General features: G+C 38.8%; 1 protein-coding gene across 1 annotated transcript; it reads left to right on the top strand.

Annotated features, from left to right (window-relative positions):
• Positions 1 to 18,555: 18,555 nt before the first annotated feature.
• On the top strand, positions 18,556 to 18,765 carry LOC122914073 (cytochrome c oxidase subunit 6C-like). Its single transcript, XM_044260711.1, has one exon. The coding sequence runs from the start codon at positions 18,556 to 18,558 to the stop codon at positions 18,763 to 18,765; it is 210 nt and encodes a 69-aa protein (XP_044116646.1).
• The last annotated feature ends 868 nt before the right edge of the window (positions 18,766 to 19,633 follow it).

The raw sequence follows: 19,633 nt of genomic DNA, 5'->3' as shown, positions 1-19,633 counted from the left end.
AGTTTCATTGCTGTCGTGGAAGCAAAACCCTGTAGGAGTATGTTCAGGAGATGGTTGGAGGCAGGGGACTGGAGACCCAAACTCTTGATACTTCCAGGGAGTTTTGTCATTATGTAAGAGAATAAAATGGGACAGTGGCCACAGGGGAACTTAAGTCAAAAGAGATTTTTCCTCCAACTGTTTTTACTTTTATTTTTTTTCCTCCAACTGTTTTTAAATGTTCAAACCTACAGAAAAATTGGAAGAATAGTACCATACCCATACACCCTTCACCTAGTTGCTGTGACTGTTGGCATTTTGCCACATTTGCTTTCCCTTTAGAGAGAGGGTTTGTTTGTTTGTTTGTTTGTTTTTTAAACATTCTTACAAATTGTGAAATACAAACATGTACAGAATTGTCTGCAAAACAAAATGTATAACTCAAGGAATGATCACAAAGCAAACATGCATGTAATCACCACCAGTATCAACAAAATAGAACACTGCTAGTATCCCCAAAGCCTCTTTACGCTCCCTTCCACACATCAAGATGTAACCACAATCCTGAATTTTCCTACTGATAACTTCTTGCTTTTCTTTATAGTTTTGTGTATTGCTTTTCCTTTTTTTGCATATAGATATCTAATGACCCAACCCACCAATTATTGAAACACTGTCCTTTTCCCACTGTTTTGAAGTGCCACCTTTGTTATAAATCAGGTGTTTATTTGGCAGTTCCTTTCTGGGTTTTGTGTTCTGTTCTATTGGTCTATTTTCTTTCCTAGCACCATTAACATACTGGCTTAATTATTGTAGCTTTATAATAAGTCTTGCTATCCGCCAGAGCAATTACTTCCATCCTGTGCTTTTTCAAAAATGTCTTGGCCGTTATTGGTCCTTTTCACGTCTCTATAAATTTTAGGATCAGCTTATAGAGTTTATATAAATAAAACAAAAGTCTTCTTGGGATTGGAATTGCATTGACTCTACAGACAATAAGGGGAAAATTCACATCTTTAAAATCATTGAGTCTTCTAATCCATGAACATAGTAAAGCCTTCCCTTCACTTAGTTCTTCAATTTCTCTCAATAAAGTTTATGGTTTTCTATGTAGAGATCTTGCAGATTTGTGTGTATGTGAATTTATTCCTAAGTATTTGTAATTTCTAAATGTTATCTTTTTATAAAGTTTCATTCCTGTTTTTAACATATAGAAAATACAATTGATTTGTTCATTGGCTCTTTATCCAGTGACCTTCCTAAACTCACTTTTTAATTCTAGTAAATTATCTGTAGATTATTTTAGATTTTCTATATATATAACCATATTATGTATGAATAATGATAACTTTTTTGTTGCTTTTCTTCACTCTGAAATTATAAAATACTTTCTTGTTCTCTCTTTTAGTATTTTTAGAATAACTTTAAATCTTCAATTTATCTGGAATCTATTTTTAGTATACAGTATGAGGTATGCCTTAACGTAATTTTTTTTCCAGATGGATATCCTGATTTCTTTGCAACAGTTATTGAATAAGCCATCTTTCTCTGATGATTTGATAATAACCCCAATAGACCTCTCTCCATATTAAATTCTCACGTATATTTGATTGTATTTTTTATTTGATTGTATCTTTAATAGTTTTTCTTCTGGTCACTGATTTCTGTTTTAGTTATTATAACTTTAAAATGTTTTAATATCTGGTAGTACTTTAAATTTATTTTTAGAATATGTATCGCTATTCTTATTTGTTTTATTCATAGGAATTTGAAATCAGTTTACCTATTTCCCAAAGAAAATTGTTAGAATTTTTATTAGGTGAGCTATATTTATTTACTTATTATTATTTTTTATAATATTAGTGGGTTTTGTTCTCCATTTCTTTTTTTTTTTTAAAGATTTTTGTTTGTTTCTTTGACAGAGAGATAGAGAATGCAAGTGGGCAGAATGGCAGGCAGAGGAAGAAGGAGAAGCAGACTCCCCGCTGAACAGGGAGCCTGACAGGGGGCTTGACCCTAGGACCTGAAGGCAGCTGCTTAACTGACTGAGCTACCCAGGAGCCCCTGTTTATTTATTTATTCTTTAAGTAATCTTTAGGCCCAATATGGGGCTCAAACTCAGGACTCTGAGATCAAGAGTCACACGTCCTACCCACTGAGCCAGCCAAACACACCAGGTGAGATTTAAATTACAGATTCTGTTTCTAATCTTGGGTTTTCTTATCCATGAATAAGGGCTGCTTTTCTAATTGTTCAAATCTTTTGGGTTCCTTAGCATTTTAATATAGACTTTGTGCATTTCTTAACAGTTTCTCCCTAGACGTCTGTTCTTTTTATTGATACTGCTAATGACAATTTTGACTCCATTATATTTTCTAAGTGGTCTTTATTTGTTTGCTTGAAGGTTGTATATTAGTTTTTCTTTTCTTTTCTTTTTAAGACTTTATTTATCTATTTGACAGAAAGAGAGGAAATATAAGCAGGCACAGTGGGAGAGGGAGAATCAGACTCCCCGTTGAACAGGGAGCCCAATGCAGGACTTGATCCCAAGACCCTGGGCCATGACCCGAGCCGAAGTCAGACACTTAACAACTGAGCCACCCAGGCACCCCGCATATTAGGTTTTCTGTGGGTTAATTTTATAACCCAACTACCAAACTAAATACTCTTCTCTATAATAGTTACTCAGTTGATTCTCTTGTCTTTCCTTGGCTAAGCAGTTGAATCATCTATAAACAACATACAATTTACTTCCTCTTTTCTACTTTCTATTTCTCTTAGTTTTTTCCATTTAGGAGTTTTAAGCAGGAGGGCTGTCTAATCAGTCTAATCTTTATTATTTTGTCTATATTATAATCTATATGATGTCTAATCTTTATTATTTGTAATAATAAAGACTACATTGGCTGCAAAAATGGAGCTGAGAAACCATCTTAGGAGTCCAGTACAGTAGCGCAGATACCAAAGGATGGTGCCCCAGCTAAGAGAGTGGCAACAGAGATGGAGAGAAATGGATAGACTGGAAATATATTCTGAAGCATGACAGAAAACAGGCTGATTATATCATGCTAGTAATTTGCCAACTTCTTGTTCTTAGAACATGAGAATCACAGTTAGAATGGACCATAACTATATTCAAGTGTGTCCCCTAACCCTACGTTTTCTTGGATTCATTCCAAATTCTGAACCACCTCCAGTGATGGAGAACTCAGTATCTTCTATCATGCCCATTCCTTTTACTCATATCACTCCACAAACCCTGCTTTTTTTCAGGTACTATACGGGGCTCTAGGAAATATGAATAACCAACCCTCACTGCCCTCCCTGAGAAAACTCAGAGAGAGGTACAACTCTCTTTCCTGGCAGACCCTGCCGTCTAGTCTCCTGTCTGAATCCTCTTTCAGAACAAGGCTGACCTCTCTCCATGGGTAGCTTACTGCTCAGGTGTTTGCAAAGGTGATCATAGCTTTTTGAGGTTTCTCATCTTCTCTTCCTTTTTTTTTTTTTTTAAAGATTTTATTTCTTTATATGGGAGAGAGAAAGAGAACATGTGGGGGGCAGGGCAAAGGGAGGGGGAGAAGCAGACTCCCCAGTGAGCAAAGAGCCCAAAGCAGGATTCCATCCCAGGACCCTGAAAACATGACCTGAGCCGAAGGCAGATGCTTAACTGACTGAGCCACGGCACCGCACCCACCCCTCTTTTTGTTAGCTTGATCTGACATCAGATTCCCTCTTTATCGTGATCCAAATTTGGGAAACTTGAAACTTGTGGTTTAGTGTTATTTTTCTGAAGAGTTATTGTGTCATTTCTTTACCTTACTTTATAATTCTATACCTGGGAAGTTGATGTTCATTTGTTATATGTCTTTGTCCATATTTTTTGTTTGGCTTAGTGTTTATCTTTTTTAAAGGACTGTCTTTATTAAGGACTTAGTGTGTCAATTCTATAATAAACTTTAGGAACAAAAAAACTAAATAGCCATGCAGTCAGTTACATTGCTAGGCTCAACAAACACTAGTGGTTACAATGCTGAAGGCATTTTTTCAATGAAAAGACTGAAAATAAATAATAATGCACATGGAAGGAAGCTAGCAAGCTGATTAGTGTTAAGAGTAAAATATAAATATATGATCTCAAGACAGGCAGTGATAGAGTCTACTTCTACACATACTACATAATATCCAGTTCCAAATAATCAGGCTTCTCTCCCCCACCCCGCCAACAACCCATTACTCTTCCAAAGTAGTTATGTTAATTATGTGTTCACAATCCCCATCCAATTTAACGGTCAATATATTTAATGAACATGTTATCTTCTTGGTGAGGTATTCTCGTGTACCATTTGAATATGACTATATTTGCAGTGTCAAAAGACATAATACAATTTGACAGGTTTTCCCAAATGAATTGCAGAGAAGTGACAGGGGGGGAGAGAAGAGGGTATTTTTTTCTGTAAAGAGGGTGACCTTGGTCAATCCAGAGTGGAGACAGCTGTGAATTATAATAGGTTCCTCTGAGAATTGTCAGATTTAAACTAAACTGATGATACAATAGCTCAGGGAATAATTCCTTGTGCTTTGCAAGTGTTGTGGGCTTCTTTATATGATGTAAGATAATTTTCTCTCCCTAAATCTTTTCTTTAAGCCTAGGTAACTCGGACGAGCATAAAGAGCAGTCAGATATGTCTGACTTTGAATTCTGATGTGAGTCAGGAGAATCTGACAGTTTTTTTTTAAATTTTGCATGTTACTTAACTTTCCTAATTTGGTTTTTCAATATTTAAATGGGTTATAATGTTTTCTCTAATAAGGTGAAATTGAATAAATGTAATGTGTTTGTATTCTTTTTAAAGATTTTATTTTTAGCAATTTCTACACTCAATGGGGACTCAAACCTACAACCCTGAGATCAAGAGTCACATGCTCTACCGACTGAGCCAGCCAGGAGCCCCACTTGTTTGATTTTCATGTAAATATGAATGTATATACACTCAACAAAACCCTTACTTAATATTTAGTAATATTCAAGGTCAGTTTCCTTTTTTTTTCTATTTTTATTTTTATTATTTATTTATTTTTATTAACATATAGTGTATTATTTGCTTCAGATGTACAAGTTTGTGACTCATCAGCCTTACACAATTCACAGCACTTGCCATAGCACATACCCTCCCCAATATCCATAACCCAACCACCCTCTCTCTTACCCCCCTACCCCCCAGCAACCCTCAGTTTGTGCCCTGAGATTAAGAGTCTCTTATGGTTTGTCTCCCTCCCCAGGCCCATCTTGTTTCATTTTTTCCCCTCCCTACCCCCCACGACCCCCTTGCCTGCCTCGCAAATTCCTCATATTAGAGAGATCATATGATAATTGTCTTTCTCTGATCAACTTATTTCACTTAGCATAATACCCTCTAGTTCCATCCATGTCATTGCAAATGGCAAGATTTGGGGTTTTTTGATTGCTTCACAGTATTCCATTGTATATATACTCCACATCGTCTTTGTCCTTTCATCTATTGATGGACATCTAGCTTCTTTCCATAGTTTGGCTATTGTGGACATTGCTGCTATAAACATTCAGGTGCACGTGCCCCTTCAGACCACTACATTTGTATCTTTAGGGTAAATATTCAGTAGTGTGATTGCTGGGTTGTAGGGTAGCTCTATTTTCAACTTTTTGAGGAACCTCCATGCTGTTTTCCAGAGTGGCTGCACCAGCTTGCATCCCCAGAAAGAGTGTAGGAGGGTTCCCCTTTCTCTGCATCCTCACCAATGTCTGTCATTTCCTGACTTGTTAATTTTAGCCATTCTGACTGGTGTAAGGAGGTATCTCACTGTAGTTTTGATTTGTATTTCCCTGATTAGAGGCCAGATTCCTTACCATGTACTTCCTTTTTTAAAACATCCATTCTTTCACCTAAATTACTTCTTTCTTTCATATCTGACATTTTCTGGGTCATTCTGCTTCCAAAAGCCTTTTCAAATTGGATTCATCATCTCCATTCTTTCTGGCAATGCCTTAGTTCAGGATCTATTTTCTCTTGCTTAGATTATTGCAACAACTTTTTAATTTATACACTTCTCTCCAAGTCTTGCTGCCTTTTTCCCCCCCAGTCGTGCTACTTCTAATCTGTCTTCCACACTATGCAGAGCTTTTCAAAACTCAGTTCTGATTACGAGTCAACTCTTCTGGCCTAAATACTTTGTGTTTTAGAGAGACATTTTTTTAAGGTTTTATTTTTTAAAGTTATCTTTACCCTCAACATGGGGCTCAAACTCAAGAGCTTGAGATCAAGAGTGGTCCACTCCACCAACTGAGCCAGCCAGGAACCCCTTGCCTAAATACTTTTGATGTCCAATTTTTATTGCACAGATCTTGTCTCCTTCAACTTTTGTCTTTGATGTCAAACAGGGTTCAGTGGGGTTTTTTGGTTTTGTTTTGTTTGTTTTAGATCTATTTATTTATTTGAGAGAGAGAGTGAGAGGGCATGAGTGGGAGGGGCAGAAGGAGAGGAAAAGAAACCCTCAAGCAGCCTCTGCACTGAGTGTGGAACCTGATGCAGGGCTTGATTGCATGACCCTGAGATCACAACCTGAGCCAAAACCAATAAATAAATAAAATCTTTAAAAAAAAAAAACAAGAGTTGGATGCTTAACTGACTGTACCACCCAGGTGCCCCAAACAGGGTTCTATGTTAACCACCACCTTCTATTAGCTTCTTATTGGACTAGGTTATGTCTGAACAAAAAGATCTACAAGTGGCTTTTAAACCTATAATTTTTAAAAAGATTTAAAAATATGATAAAAATGTGTCGCGTGCCTGGGTGGCTCAGTTGGTTGAGCGCTGGACTCTTAATTTCAGCTCAGGTCATGATCTCAGGGTCCTGGGATCCTGCCTATACTGGATCAGTACAGAGTCTGCTTATAACTTCCCTCCCCTCTACTTCTCCCCCTGCCCACTCTCTCTCTCTCAAATTAAAAAAAAAAATTATAAAAATGTTCAACTTTGGGGCACCTGGGTAGCTCAGTGGGTTAAAGCCTCTGCCTTCGGCTCAGGTCATGATGCCAGGGTCCTGGGATCGAGCCTCACGTAGGGCTCTCTGCTCAGCATGGAGTCTGCTTCCTCCTCTCTCTGCCCGCCTCTCTGCCTACTTGTGATCGTTGTCTGTTAAATAAATAAATAATATTTTAAAAAATGTAATTCTACAAAACCATTAAAAAGGAATGATACAATTTGTGTATATTAATATACAAAGGTCTCAAAAATAAGTTAGAAAGCAAAGTTCAGAGCAGTGTATTTAGGATGCTATCATCTGTATGAAATTTTAAAAGATAAATTGGTGATAGATATTGTAAGTATTAAACCTCTCTGGAATGATATAAAAAGGATTAGAGACAGTGGTTGCCTCTGAGGAGGTGAATTATGGACTAGGGGTAGAGAGCTTACATCTCATACTCTTCAGTAGTTTACATTTTTTTCACCAGGCACATGGATTATTTTTCAAAAATAAAAACAGAGCATTGGTTAAGCAAATTATAGCAGATCACCTGGATAATTTAGTAGTCTGGTACTGTGCTGCCTTTCAAAACAGTCCTATGAGATGGCATTGTATATCTCTTATGGAGAGGGAAACTGATGATTGAGGAAAGTATCTGACTGAAGTGTGTGTCACTAGGAAGCAGTAGCGACATAAGCCTAGGTTTAACTGGCACTAGCAACCTGCAGCCTTCCTTGGGAATCCCTCAGCTGTGAAAAAGACCTCCTTGTATTCTGAGTATTGCTCTGCCTATCTATGCTCTTCCCCATCAGACTGGAAGCTTCTTGAAAGCAAGAGCCCTTCACTGCTTTATCATTAGCCACTATCCCAATGCCTATCCCTATCCCTATCCCAATTAGCTGCTTCCCAATGCGAAGAACTCAGTAAAAGTTTATTGATATGAATGATTTTCTTTAAGCAACTAGATATTATGGGGATGTAAATTCTTTCCTAAGAGGCAGACGATTGTGGTTTGTGTCATCATCATACCAAGCAATTTTAGAAGGAAAAAATGAGATGGTGATGGTCAACGCTGCAGCCACAGAATTAAAGAGCAAGCCAGGTTTTTTGATGTTTGTTTTCCAGTGCGTAAGAGAATAATTCAAAACATTCTAAAAACATGTGCTTCTCCACATAGCTGACAGGGGCAAGCATAGGACTGACCCTGTGGTTTATCCTGTGAAACATTTTATTCAGTGCTTTTTATTTCTAGCTCCATTTGGACTGCTCAGAGCAGGGGTTGGCCACCAGCCTATTTGTGGCTGGAGGATTCTGTCACATGTCAGTGAAGAAGCCTGTGTCCCCTCCAACTGTAGGGACCTGCCTCTGAGAGGGACACACACTACACTCACTGAAGTACTTCCAGCTTCTGGGAAATCGTGGTATTTAGAGACTTTCCAGAGCAATCAGCAATGCCTAAAAGGCATTTATTTCTTCAATGCCAAACTCGAAGTTACAGAAAATTTTACAAAATAGTGCTTAAAGCAACACTTAGTTTCCTGAATCTATAAGAAAGATTTCTCACAGAAATCTTTGATTGGTCTCCTCTAATTTTCCAACTTCTCTGGAAGTATGAGTCAACCAATGGAGAACAAGGGGCGGGTTTATCATTCAGGACTTAAACATGAGCTTGATGGGTTGCCTGGCTGGTTCAGTCCTTAAGCATCTGCCTTTGGCTCAGTTCATGATCTCGGGGTCCTGTGATCAGACCCATGTCAGGGCTCCGTGCTCAGCTGGGACCCTGCTTCTTCCTCTTCCTCTGCCCCTCCCCCTGCTTGTGTTCTTCTCTCTGTCTCTCCCTCAAATAAAGAAATAAAATCTTCAAAATAAATAAAGTATGTGAAGAAAAATATCTACCTGAGTACATGTTGTGAAATACATTTGGAACAAAGAAATCTTCCAAATCTTCCAATAAAATACATGCCAATTAAAAAAACAAAACAAGGGGCGCCTGGGTGGCTCAGTGGGTTAAGCTGCTGCCTTGGGCTCAGGTCATGATCTCAGGGTCCTGGGATGGAGCCCCACATCGGGCTCTCCACTCAGCAGGGAGCCTGCTTCCCTCCCACTCTCTCTGCCTGCCTCTTTGCCTACTTGTGATCTCTCTCTAACAAATAAATAAATAAAATCTTTTAAAAAAAATAAAAAACAAAACAAAAAAAATATGGGCTTGTCCACTTAGAACCTCAGAGAATCCTTTCCTAGCATCACCGGTATAATGAAAGTAGCATAGACTGGGGAACCTGGGTGGTTAAGCAACCGGCTCTTGGTTTTGGCTCACGTCATGGTTCCAGGTCGTGGGACTGAGGCCCATGTCAGGCTTGTCCCTCTCCCTCTGCTCCTCCTGTCTCTCTCTGAAATAAATAAATAAAACCTTAAAAAAAAAACCAAAACAAAAAACCAAGAAACCAGAAAACAGCACAGACTGAAAATAGGCTGACCAGAATTTGAAACTAGGTTCTGTCAACAACTGATCATGTGACCTTTAGCAAATTACTTAACTTCTTTGGGGTTCTACATCCTCATTTTGCAATGTTGTGGTGAGAATTTGATAGGTCATCATCAGTACAGTTCCAGGTACACAATAGGTGCTCAATAAATCTTGTTGAGCAAAGTGAATGAATAACATACTTAAGATGACCAGCATAAAGAAGAATTTAATCAATATTAATTCCCTTCCCACTCTCCACCTTCTCACTTTCAGTTTAGTGTATGTGTTGCCCTTTGGTGAATTTTTCGCCCTAATGGTTGTTCCTAAAGGTAACCAAAACCTATTTTTAACCAGAAAGAAATTAATTAAGGCAGAAAGGGAGCATGCAGTGGAAATGTATTCACTTTAGCTTCCAAGCCTCCAAGAGATGGCCTTGTTTTTCTATTTGTCAAAAATAAGTCTGTCTAATGTTGTTTAATGGAGAAAATTTTAGATTTTAATTTTCAAAATTATCTGTAGTGTTGCAGAATGAATTAGAGACAACCAATAGAGAACAGCCATCACTAAATCATGCCTTAGAATCTTCTTGTACTTTCACTATGTGAACACACCATGGATCAGTAATTGAGCGTATAACTTTAACCTCTGACCAGCCTATATTAGAGTCCAAACTCATTTTTTGTGTGTGAGCTGGGGCAATTTATTTAAGCAATCTGAACCTCAATGTGCTTATCTATGAAATGTGTTCAAAAATTGTAGCTACTTCATGGGTTTGGCAAATGTTGAATGAAATAATTACCACTCCCACCATGCCTGGCACAGGGTTCACTCTCAAAAGATTATAACTATTACTATCATCTCATCTAATACAACCCTGAAAGGTAACCAGTTTTATTGCTTCTGTTTTACAGACAAGGAAACAGAGTCTTGGATGAAAAATCTAAAAATATTTAGCATGTCACCAGGCAAATACTAAAAGCTCAAAATATGCGACCTTGAGAAAAGAGACAAATTGACGGTCTCCAGCCAGTAGATCAGGATTTATGATTAGAATTTAAAGCCAGGCACTGATCCTTTATTTTACTCTGCATGCATTTTCTGTAGGAAGAGGAAACTTGAAATGACCCATTAACTTTTCTATCTATTCTTATGTGCTGGGAGGCTATGGCCAGAGTCCTATATAGCAGCACATATCCATTCTAGGTGCTCAGTAAATATTTGGTTATTCAACTAAACGTAAGGGGTGAGCTCCCTGGGACTCTGTGCTGGATTTTCCTTGTCAGGAGCTATACCAGCCCCATTTCCTACTCCAGACCCCCTCTCTTCATTGTGACCTCCCTCCCTCCCTCATCTTGGGGCTTCAGGAAAATCAACACAAGGTCCTCCTCCTGAAAGGGGAGAAGATATATGCCTTAAACAAAAAAACTTGAGCTTTCCTTGAAATGCCAACATTGCAAATTTCACCTTAAGTTTAAAAAGTGGGCCACTAACTGGGTCGCCTGGGTGGCTCAGTCAGTTAAGTGTCTGATTCTTGATTTCGGTTCAGGTCATGAACTCAGGATCATGAGATTGAGCCCCATACTGGGCCTGCAGCCTACTTAAGATTCTCTCTCTGCCCTCCCTGCACCCTGCTCATGCATGTACTCTCTCTCTTTAAAAAAAAAAAAAGTGAGCCATTCACAAATAATTGAGATATTGTGGTAGAGTATTAAAAGTAAGGTTCTTGAAGACTGTAACATTTTTGGAGATAGGAGGACTCATTGTTTTAAAAAAGAACATGTTTAAACCTAAATAAGTCCATAGTTTGGAGATCTTTGGATTTAGGATTTTGGATTTCGATTTAGGATTAGAGGAGCCTATGCCCCAAATCCCAACCCTAACTAATATTTCTAAGCAGTGCACACTTGGACTAATCACCTATCATCTCTGAGATCTGGGCTCTCCACCTGAAAATAATTCCCAGATTTTTCCAGGTAATAAGAGAAATATGTGGCTTATAGCCCTTCATAAATTGTGAAGTACTTTAAAAACACTAGTCCCTGTGTCACTGGTCCTAGACTAGTCATGCCCTAAGGATACAGTGCTGTGAGACACCAGGTTTCCCAGTAGATGGCCTGTGGATGTCTCATAACCTCCCAGTCACTGTGTCAGAGGCTGAGCCACTGACACTTCAGGGTAGAGGAGGACAGGAAGAAGAGCTCTGGCACAAGGAAGGGCTAGGTCAGCTTTCCCAGGTCGGTCAAATAAGGACCCCTTCACCAGCTTTCATCCTCATAGGAAAACTCACCTGCACTCTCAACAGTCTCCCAGAAGAAACTCCTCTCCCAAAGAATCCAGGGTCTTGGGAGAAAGGAGGAGGCTGGTGAGGGAAGCTCCTGCTCAGCGCTTTCTCCTCAGAAGATACTCGTGTGAGAAGAATGGACTTTTTCATCTTCGCGTCAGGGCAAACAATTGGCATGTTTCGTGAGCTCTTCCTTATAGCAGCAGCGTGGTGTTGTGGAAAGAGCTTCAGGGTGACTCAGGGCTTGCCTTAAAGCCCCTGTCCTTTAATTAATGTGTGACCTTCAATTGATCGCTACTTCCTTTGAACTATGGCCTAAGCTTAGGAAAGCCCTGAAGATAGAGGAGCCATCACTTCTTAGCTCACCCTGTTGCTCTTAGAAGCCATGCTTTCAGTTCCCAGTTAGATTCCATCTTGAATTTGTCTCTGAATGTTTTTTTCCTGAGTTACTCTAGTCTCTCCTATTGTTTAAAGCTCCAATACTATGTTCTTTGTCTGAGAAGTTAGTGCCAACGCCTGAATCCAGCACACAGGTTCTCAGTACATGCTTGTTAAGTGCCTGATTCTAGGAATTAATTTAAAATTCATTGTAAGCTCCTGAGTGAAGCCCCCAGAGTACTCAGCAAGGCACAAAGCAAGTGCTCAAGAAACAAGAATTGTTAATTCATTGATTCAACATTTATCATCTCTTCCCTCCTCTTGATTTGTATCTTCTTTGCTTTGGGAAGTTGAAATATCCTGCCACGTTTTCCATTTCCCAACTGTCACCAGCTTTGAAGTACAAATTTCCATATTCTTAGAGGATTCTGGAATCTCTCCTCATGGGACACCAAGGTAAATGTGAATTTTAGATAAAAAATAAATACTTTCTTAGATATAACTATCTCCCGTGAGAGCCTTTGGACATACTTGTACCAAAATTTTTTTCACTGTTTATCTGAAATTCATATGTAACAGAGATATGTATTTTATCTGGTAACCCTTCTTAGAGGGTCTTACCAGAAGCAACGATACGGACATAGATGTTGTCATTTCTCAATTTTGAGAAATGAGGCTCTGTGTTCATTAATTAGTTGGTTTCCAAACATCCCTGAGGAGACAGAAAGCTGATTTATCTTCCTCCAAGCACAGGTTGTGCTCATAGTCATGTGTTGGGGAAGAGAGAATCAAGTCCCCCAGTTTCCCGCTTGATATCAAGCTTCCTTCATTCCATCAGTGAGCTGCCCTCTCTCATCCCAGCCACTGGACAGGTGCTTGTGGATATGCCATCAGCACCCAGAAATTACAGCCTCTTTTATATGCCTCCTACAGCACTAAATCACTGAGTCCTGTGTTTGTTCTTATTGCTGTTATTTATTTTTTGTTGTTTTCCCTACAGAATTATTCCCTGGACCTGCCTCTTCATTCCACTTCTCTAGCTGGCTGTGCTAATTTACTGTGTCATCACCTGGGGCCTGGATTACAGCAAGTGTCCCAACTCTTTTGGCTCTCTGTATCTGTGCAACTTCCTGCAAATTTATGCTTATTTACCATCCTTCTCCCACCTGGGAATCCCTTTTGGGAGAAGTTGGCATGAGTCTCTATTTTCTGTTTACCAAATCAATACCAGGCTCCACAACCTGGCCTTCAAGGCCCCAGCCCTCTATGGTTTCCTCCCCTTGTCTGCCTTCCATAGACTGATGCAATACAATGTCTATTTGCCAGTCCCTGGGCCTCATCCCTGCTCCTAGCTGCATCAGCCCCATCTTTACATTTGCCCTGTGTCCCTAAATCCTTTCCTTCTCCTCTGGGTCAATCCAGGTCCCTTGCCTCCTTCAAAACCCAGCTCATTAGAAGATAATACAGCCAACTGTGAGGTGGAAGAGGCTGTTTCTAGGGGAAGAAAGTACAAGAGGAAAACACAAATCGTTCAATAGATTTGATTATGCAAAATTGAAAAGCTTCTTTATGTTAAAATGTCCTATAAACGAAACAAGAGAAACTAGGAAAAATGCTTGCTACATATAATAAAGTTAATATTCTTTTTTTTCAAGATTTTATTTATATATTTGTCAGATCGAGATCACAAATAGGCAGAGAGGCAGGCAGAGGGTGGGGGGAAGCAGGCTCCCTGCTGAGCAGAGAGCCCGATGTGGGGCTCCATCCCAGGACCCTGAGATCATGACCCGAGTCGAAAGCAGAGGCTTTAACCCACTGAGCCACGCAGGCGCCCCAAGTTAATATTCTTAATATAATTTTACAAATCAGTATAAAACAGATATTCCAAAAGCAAACGAAGAAGAGATATTAGTGTGTCACACACAGACACAAAATAGAAGAGTCTGGAAACACAGAAAGCCATAAAACCTCAGTAGTATAAAAGAAGTGCAAATTGAAATAACAATGAACTTCCTTTCCCTTTATCAAATGGGCATTTTTTAAAGACCATAGTTAATGCTGATATGAGTGCAAAAACAGAAACTTTCACACATGCTTCAGCAGGATGTTTTTTATACCTTTTAAAATAGTATAGGTTTGAAAAATCTTATTACCTTTTTACCATGTGAACAGTGTTTTCCAGTTTTTCTACAATAAATGTAGATCCTTTTTATGAATAACAATATACACAATTACATTTTGAAAATTCCTATGAAAATTAAAGATAGATGAGGAGAGAGGAGGAGAGTACCTTATCTTAATTCAAATGCTCAGCAGTGAGTGTGTTTCTCCCTCTCCTTCTGCTCCTCCCTCCACTCACGCTCTCTCTCTCCCTCAAATAAATAAATAAAATCTTAAAACAAAAAGCAAAAAAAACCCCAAATAGACCTGGTTTAGTAATCCATGATTGCCACTAACTAGCTGTGATTAACCTCTCAAGCCTAGAGACTTTGGCTCACAGGGCTGTGAAGATTAAAACAGAAGAAAAGGGTGTAACTTGTTACCATAGTACGTGATGGTGTTTTTTTTTTTTTTTTAAGATTTCATTTATTTATTTGAGAAAGAGAGCAAGAGGGAGAGAGAGTGTCTGCACAGAGGGAGAGGGATAAGCAGGCTCCCCTCTGAGCGGGGAGCTCAATGCAGGTCTCAGTCCCAGGCCCTGAGATCATGACCTGAGCCAAAGGCAGACAGTTAACAGACTGAGCCACCAGGCACCCCTGTAGTACCTGATGATTTGTAAACATTCAGAAAATGGTAGTATCTGTATTATTGTTCTGTTATATCCTCAGCAGATAGTTTCAATGTTCTGCATGTAGTAGGTACTAAATTAAAATGTCTGACTGATGGTCTGATCTTTTAAATCTGTACCTTTAACAGTCTTAATCTTCCTACTAACCCCATTCTCTTTTTCCCTTTCCTCTTTCTTATTCCGCATCTGTTCTCTCAATCTCCTTTCTCCTTCTCATTAAACTCCTTGTCTTATGGAACAATCTTTCTTAAGTGTCTGAACAGCATTTTCAAAGCCCAACTCCGGCCTTACCTGAAGGTCAGCAGCGTTGACAATGGGTCCCAGTCTTCTATTTAGTCTTCTTCTTATTTTATTAATACCTGGCTTGAAACTCATCTGTTCTTGGAATGCTGCCTATGCTTGACTACACCTGAGTCTGTTCACATGGGTGCTTCCTGGTGGCCTGTGATATGCTTGTCTGTTGACCTTTTCTTTCCTCTAGGCAGAAGCTCATTTCATGTTCCTTATGATCCTTCCTGAATGTTTGTGTTCATCCATCTTATAAATTAAGAAGTTTATAGTATTTATTAGTCAGCCAAATGTCCTCCCTTTCCTTCCTCTTTTCCCTCTTTCATCCCTCCCACTCCTTTACCCTTCCCCCTCAGAATATAATTATTATTCTTTTCTTTTCCTCTCACATAAATTTGTATTTACTTCGGGAAAGTAGGATGAATGCTTTTGTGCCTGTGACCCATTGGCCTGATATTGACTCTATGTCCTTGTATTTTTTAAAAGATTTATTTATAAATTTGAGAAAGAGAGAAAGAGACAGAGGGAGGGAGAGAGAGTCCATAAACAGGAGGGTCAGAAGGGAGAGGGAGAGGGAGAGAGAAACTCAAGCAGACTCTGTGCTGAGTGCAGAGCCTAACATGGGACTTGATCTCATGACCTTGAGATCATGACCTGAACCAAAACCAAGAGCGGACACTTAACTGACTGAGCCATGCAGGCACCCCAACTATATGTCCTTGTATATTTTTGGAAACATACACTGAACTCTTTAGAGCAACTGTTAAGAGATAACAACAGGAGAATGTGACCATGTGAACAGCCCAAGATCTTTCCTTGTAACTGTTTTGGTAGTGAGTGTGGAGTTCGTCATTAGAGTAGATTTGAATCTGTTTCCAGTACCGTGCTCTCTGAGATTTAGCTTCTTTGACTGTAAAAAGGTGATAACATCTGTCTCAGAAGATTGGAATTAAACGTGTGTAAAGCATAAGATACAGTCTAAGTCAGAGTAGATATAGGGCATTCTCTAACACAAAGAGAAATGTGAATTTCCCCTTCTCTTTCCTAGATTTACCCATTCTGTGGGGTTTTATAATTCAGTAGGGGGGAAAAATAAGACTTACATGATTAACACTAAACACAATCAAAATTAATTTATCAAACACAACGCTTAATATGTCCCACCTACTCTACTAATAGCACTTTGTAAGATTACCTCATTTAATCCTCATAACAGGTACTATTACAGCCCCAAGTTTAAGATAAGGAAACTGACCTCCCTATAGTCTCACAATTAGCAAGAAGCAGAGCCAGGAATGTAGTACCAGTGTTCATGCTCTAACTGCTGTATTCTACTTTTCTCACTCATGCCTCACACGTAGTAGGAACTGTAGAGATATTCAGATCTTTTCCTTCTAACTCCTTTGACCCAAGTGAAGAAAACCACTACACATTTCCAGAAAAGCAGCTTTTACCTATTCTTTGGTGAAAACAGTTGGCTGCTTTTCATACAAGCTAAAATTCCAGCCCTGTCTGGTGCAAAGGAGCCAGGGGGAAAGGGGAGAGACTGGCTATCTTCTACTCTCCAGGGTCTAGTTCCTCCAGGGCCAGTGACTCTGAATAAGTACTCCAGGGTGTGGAAAGGATGACGTTTACAGAAAGCTTTGGGACACGAAGTTAGTAGATCCAACTTGAAGCCATGATAAGGGCCAGAGAGTATTTTGTTCTAGCTAGCCTGTGGCTCTATCCATTGATTTAATGATTCCAAGATACCTTGAAGATAAAAACCAATTGTAAAAGGTCTAGACTCTGTATTTAACTTTGATTCAATAATGTTAACATCTCGCCTCACTGGGTAGGTTTTGCTCTGTGTGCCTCATGAAGACATTCAAGGATGTGGCAAGAAATACAGTTGACACCTCTTATGTTGATATTTCTTATTGAAATCATTATGGACACTGACTTTTCTTGAAGTAAACAATGTAACCACTAGAAGTTCCACACATTTGTATTTTCAAGCAGAACCTCTAATCTATTTAAAAAGAGATTCTGAAATGATTCCATTTCAAGGTATGTTTTTATTTTTTATTTTTTTAAAAAATATTTTATTTATTTATTTGACAGAGAGAAATCACAAGTAGGCAGAGAGGCAGGCAGAGAGATAGAGGGAAGCAGGCTCCCTGCTGAGCAGAGAGCCCGATGCGGAACTCGATCCCAGGATCATGACCTGAGCCGAAGGCAGTGGCTTAACCCACTGAGCCACCCAGGCGCCCAAGGTATGTTTTTAATGTTTTTAAATGTTTAAACATTTCTAGTTCCAAGGTGAAAACTGAGCACTTAGGATAAGACCAAATAGATTCTGAACCCTCATTAATCTATATACCACATACTTAGACTTGTGGTGATAATTTTGACTGGGTTTAGAGTAAACTTAGCTTAGCTTAGCAAATGCTTTTTCTTTAAGACTAATTCATGGTGTGAGGTGCCTGGGTATTTAAGGGGTCTATGAAAGTGGTAACTTTGGGCTTGTAATGGTTGACTTAGTGTGAAAGATCAGCTCTGACAGGCCATCACAGATGGTCTTAACTATTTAAAAAATAATGAAACAAGTCATTATTGTGAGTTAGTATAGTTTGGTTAATAATATTTTTCAAAATCTGGGATCCATGATGACGGGGGGTAAGGTCTATGTGTGTAAAAAAAAAAAAGTCCTTGATGGTGAAAAGTTTGGAAATTACTGTCCCAGAGTATAAATTATTAAAATCAGCAAGATCACAGAGGATTTTCAAAATATAGTATAGTTTTATGTATATTACCAAAAAATGAAATGAAAATAAGTGAAATGTAACAGCAGTTCTTTTTAATTTGTAGTCTGTGGGAAATTAACCATTTTCTTCTTTTCTGTTTCTCCAGTTTGTATTTAATTTAATGATATACATTAATTTATAATTGTAGATATATAATTTAGTAATTTAAAAAGTTAGACCATGATTTCTAAGCAAGTATTTTAGAAAATAATCTATACACATTTACGCACTATTCTTTTCTGTTTCATTTAATCAAGGTTCTTAAGCCTCTACCTTTCCTCTATTTCATCTAGTTCAAACCTACCTTCCTCATTTAATGCTTTTTTTTTTAAAGTTTTATTTATTTATTTGACAGACAGAGATCACAAGTAGGCAGAGAGGCAGAGATAGAGGGGGAAGCAGGCTTCCCGCCAAGCAGAGAGTCCGATGTGGGGTTCGATCCCAGGATGCTGGGATCATGACCCAAGCCGAAGGCAGAGCCTTTAACACACTGAGCCACCCAGGCGCCCCTCATTTAATGCTTTTAATGGTGGGCATTTCTGCATCAGTTAGGAAGGACGTTGGGTTTGAGGTTGGTTGAGTTTTGATGAGACCTCAGTTGCAATGCCTTCCTGCCAAGCATCTGCAATTTCATAATGTTGGAGCATTCACTGTAACCTGGGGCATTGTGGCTTTCTATAAGTTTGCTGTGGCCAAACTAAGAAAGAAGGCATATGCATATTTCTACAGAAATTATGATTCCATGAAAGATTTTGAGGAGATGAAGAAGGCTGGTATCTTTCAGAGTGCAAAGTAATGTTGGAATGTGAAGAATTTCTTTGAGTTGAGTTCCATGGAAGTTTGTCACTGACCTGTGTTTCTGAACTATGAACATGAGTACTGGGTTATGAAATAGTTTCTCTTGATAAACAACTAACAGTGACAACAAAACAGTTAATGGTGGAATGACTGATTGGAACCCGAGTCTTGATATTGGCTTGCAACTTTCAGAAAATAATGTCAAATCTGTCAATTGATTGGAAGTAGTCTAAAAGGGGTGAGGCCAAAATGTACTTCAAGAAGTCTCGAGAAGTAACTAAGTTTGCTTCAGTATTCACGAGAATGAGTCAGTTAGGCCTCCAAACTCTACACTGGGGCATAGCCAAAAGCTATCTTTCCAGGACACAGCCTGGAAGATTTATTTTTAATAAAAATAAAGTACTGGTTTTCTTTTCCTATTTTAAAGAGCAATACACAGTCAATGTAGAAAAATTAGAAAACAAAACTATAAAGTAAAATGAAAGCTATAAAGCAAAAAAAAAAAAAGAAAGAAAGAAAAGAAAAGAAAGAGAGAGAGAAGCTTTTTGGGGGGAGGGGAGAATGCTCTTTTAAAACACAGAACCCAGAGTTTTATCCTCAAATGACTCAATCAGAATATCTGGGGCAGAACCTAGAAAGCTGCATTTTTAACCAGCATGCTGGGTGAGCCACTCTCCTAGTGACGACTAGTAGGTATGGGGTGTTGAACTCAAGATAAATTCGTGTCAAAACGTACACTGAGCTCTCTGATGAATTATCTTGCTGTATAAGGTAATTTAACCTTACACCCCTTTATTATGTGTGTCATTTGGATTTACTGGCTTCTTTTTATATATTCTGGCTCAAAATGATTACAGAAGCCATCC

The sequence above is a fragment of the Neovison vison genome, chromosome 7 (assembly GCF_020171115.1).
Source record: "Neovison vison isolate M4711 chromosome 7, ASM_NN_V1, whole genome shotgun sequence".
NCBI classification, from domain to species: domain Eukaryota; kingdom Metazoa; phylum Chordata; class Mammalia; order Carnivora; family Mustelidae; genus Neogale; species Neogale vison.
Note: the sequence above shows the minus strand (reverse complement) of the source record. Positions and strands in the feature narration are given on the sequence as shown.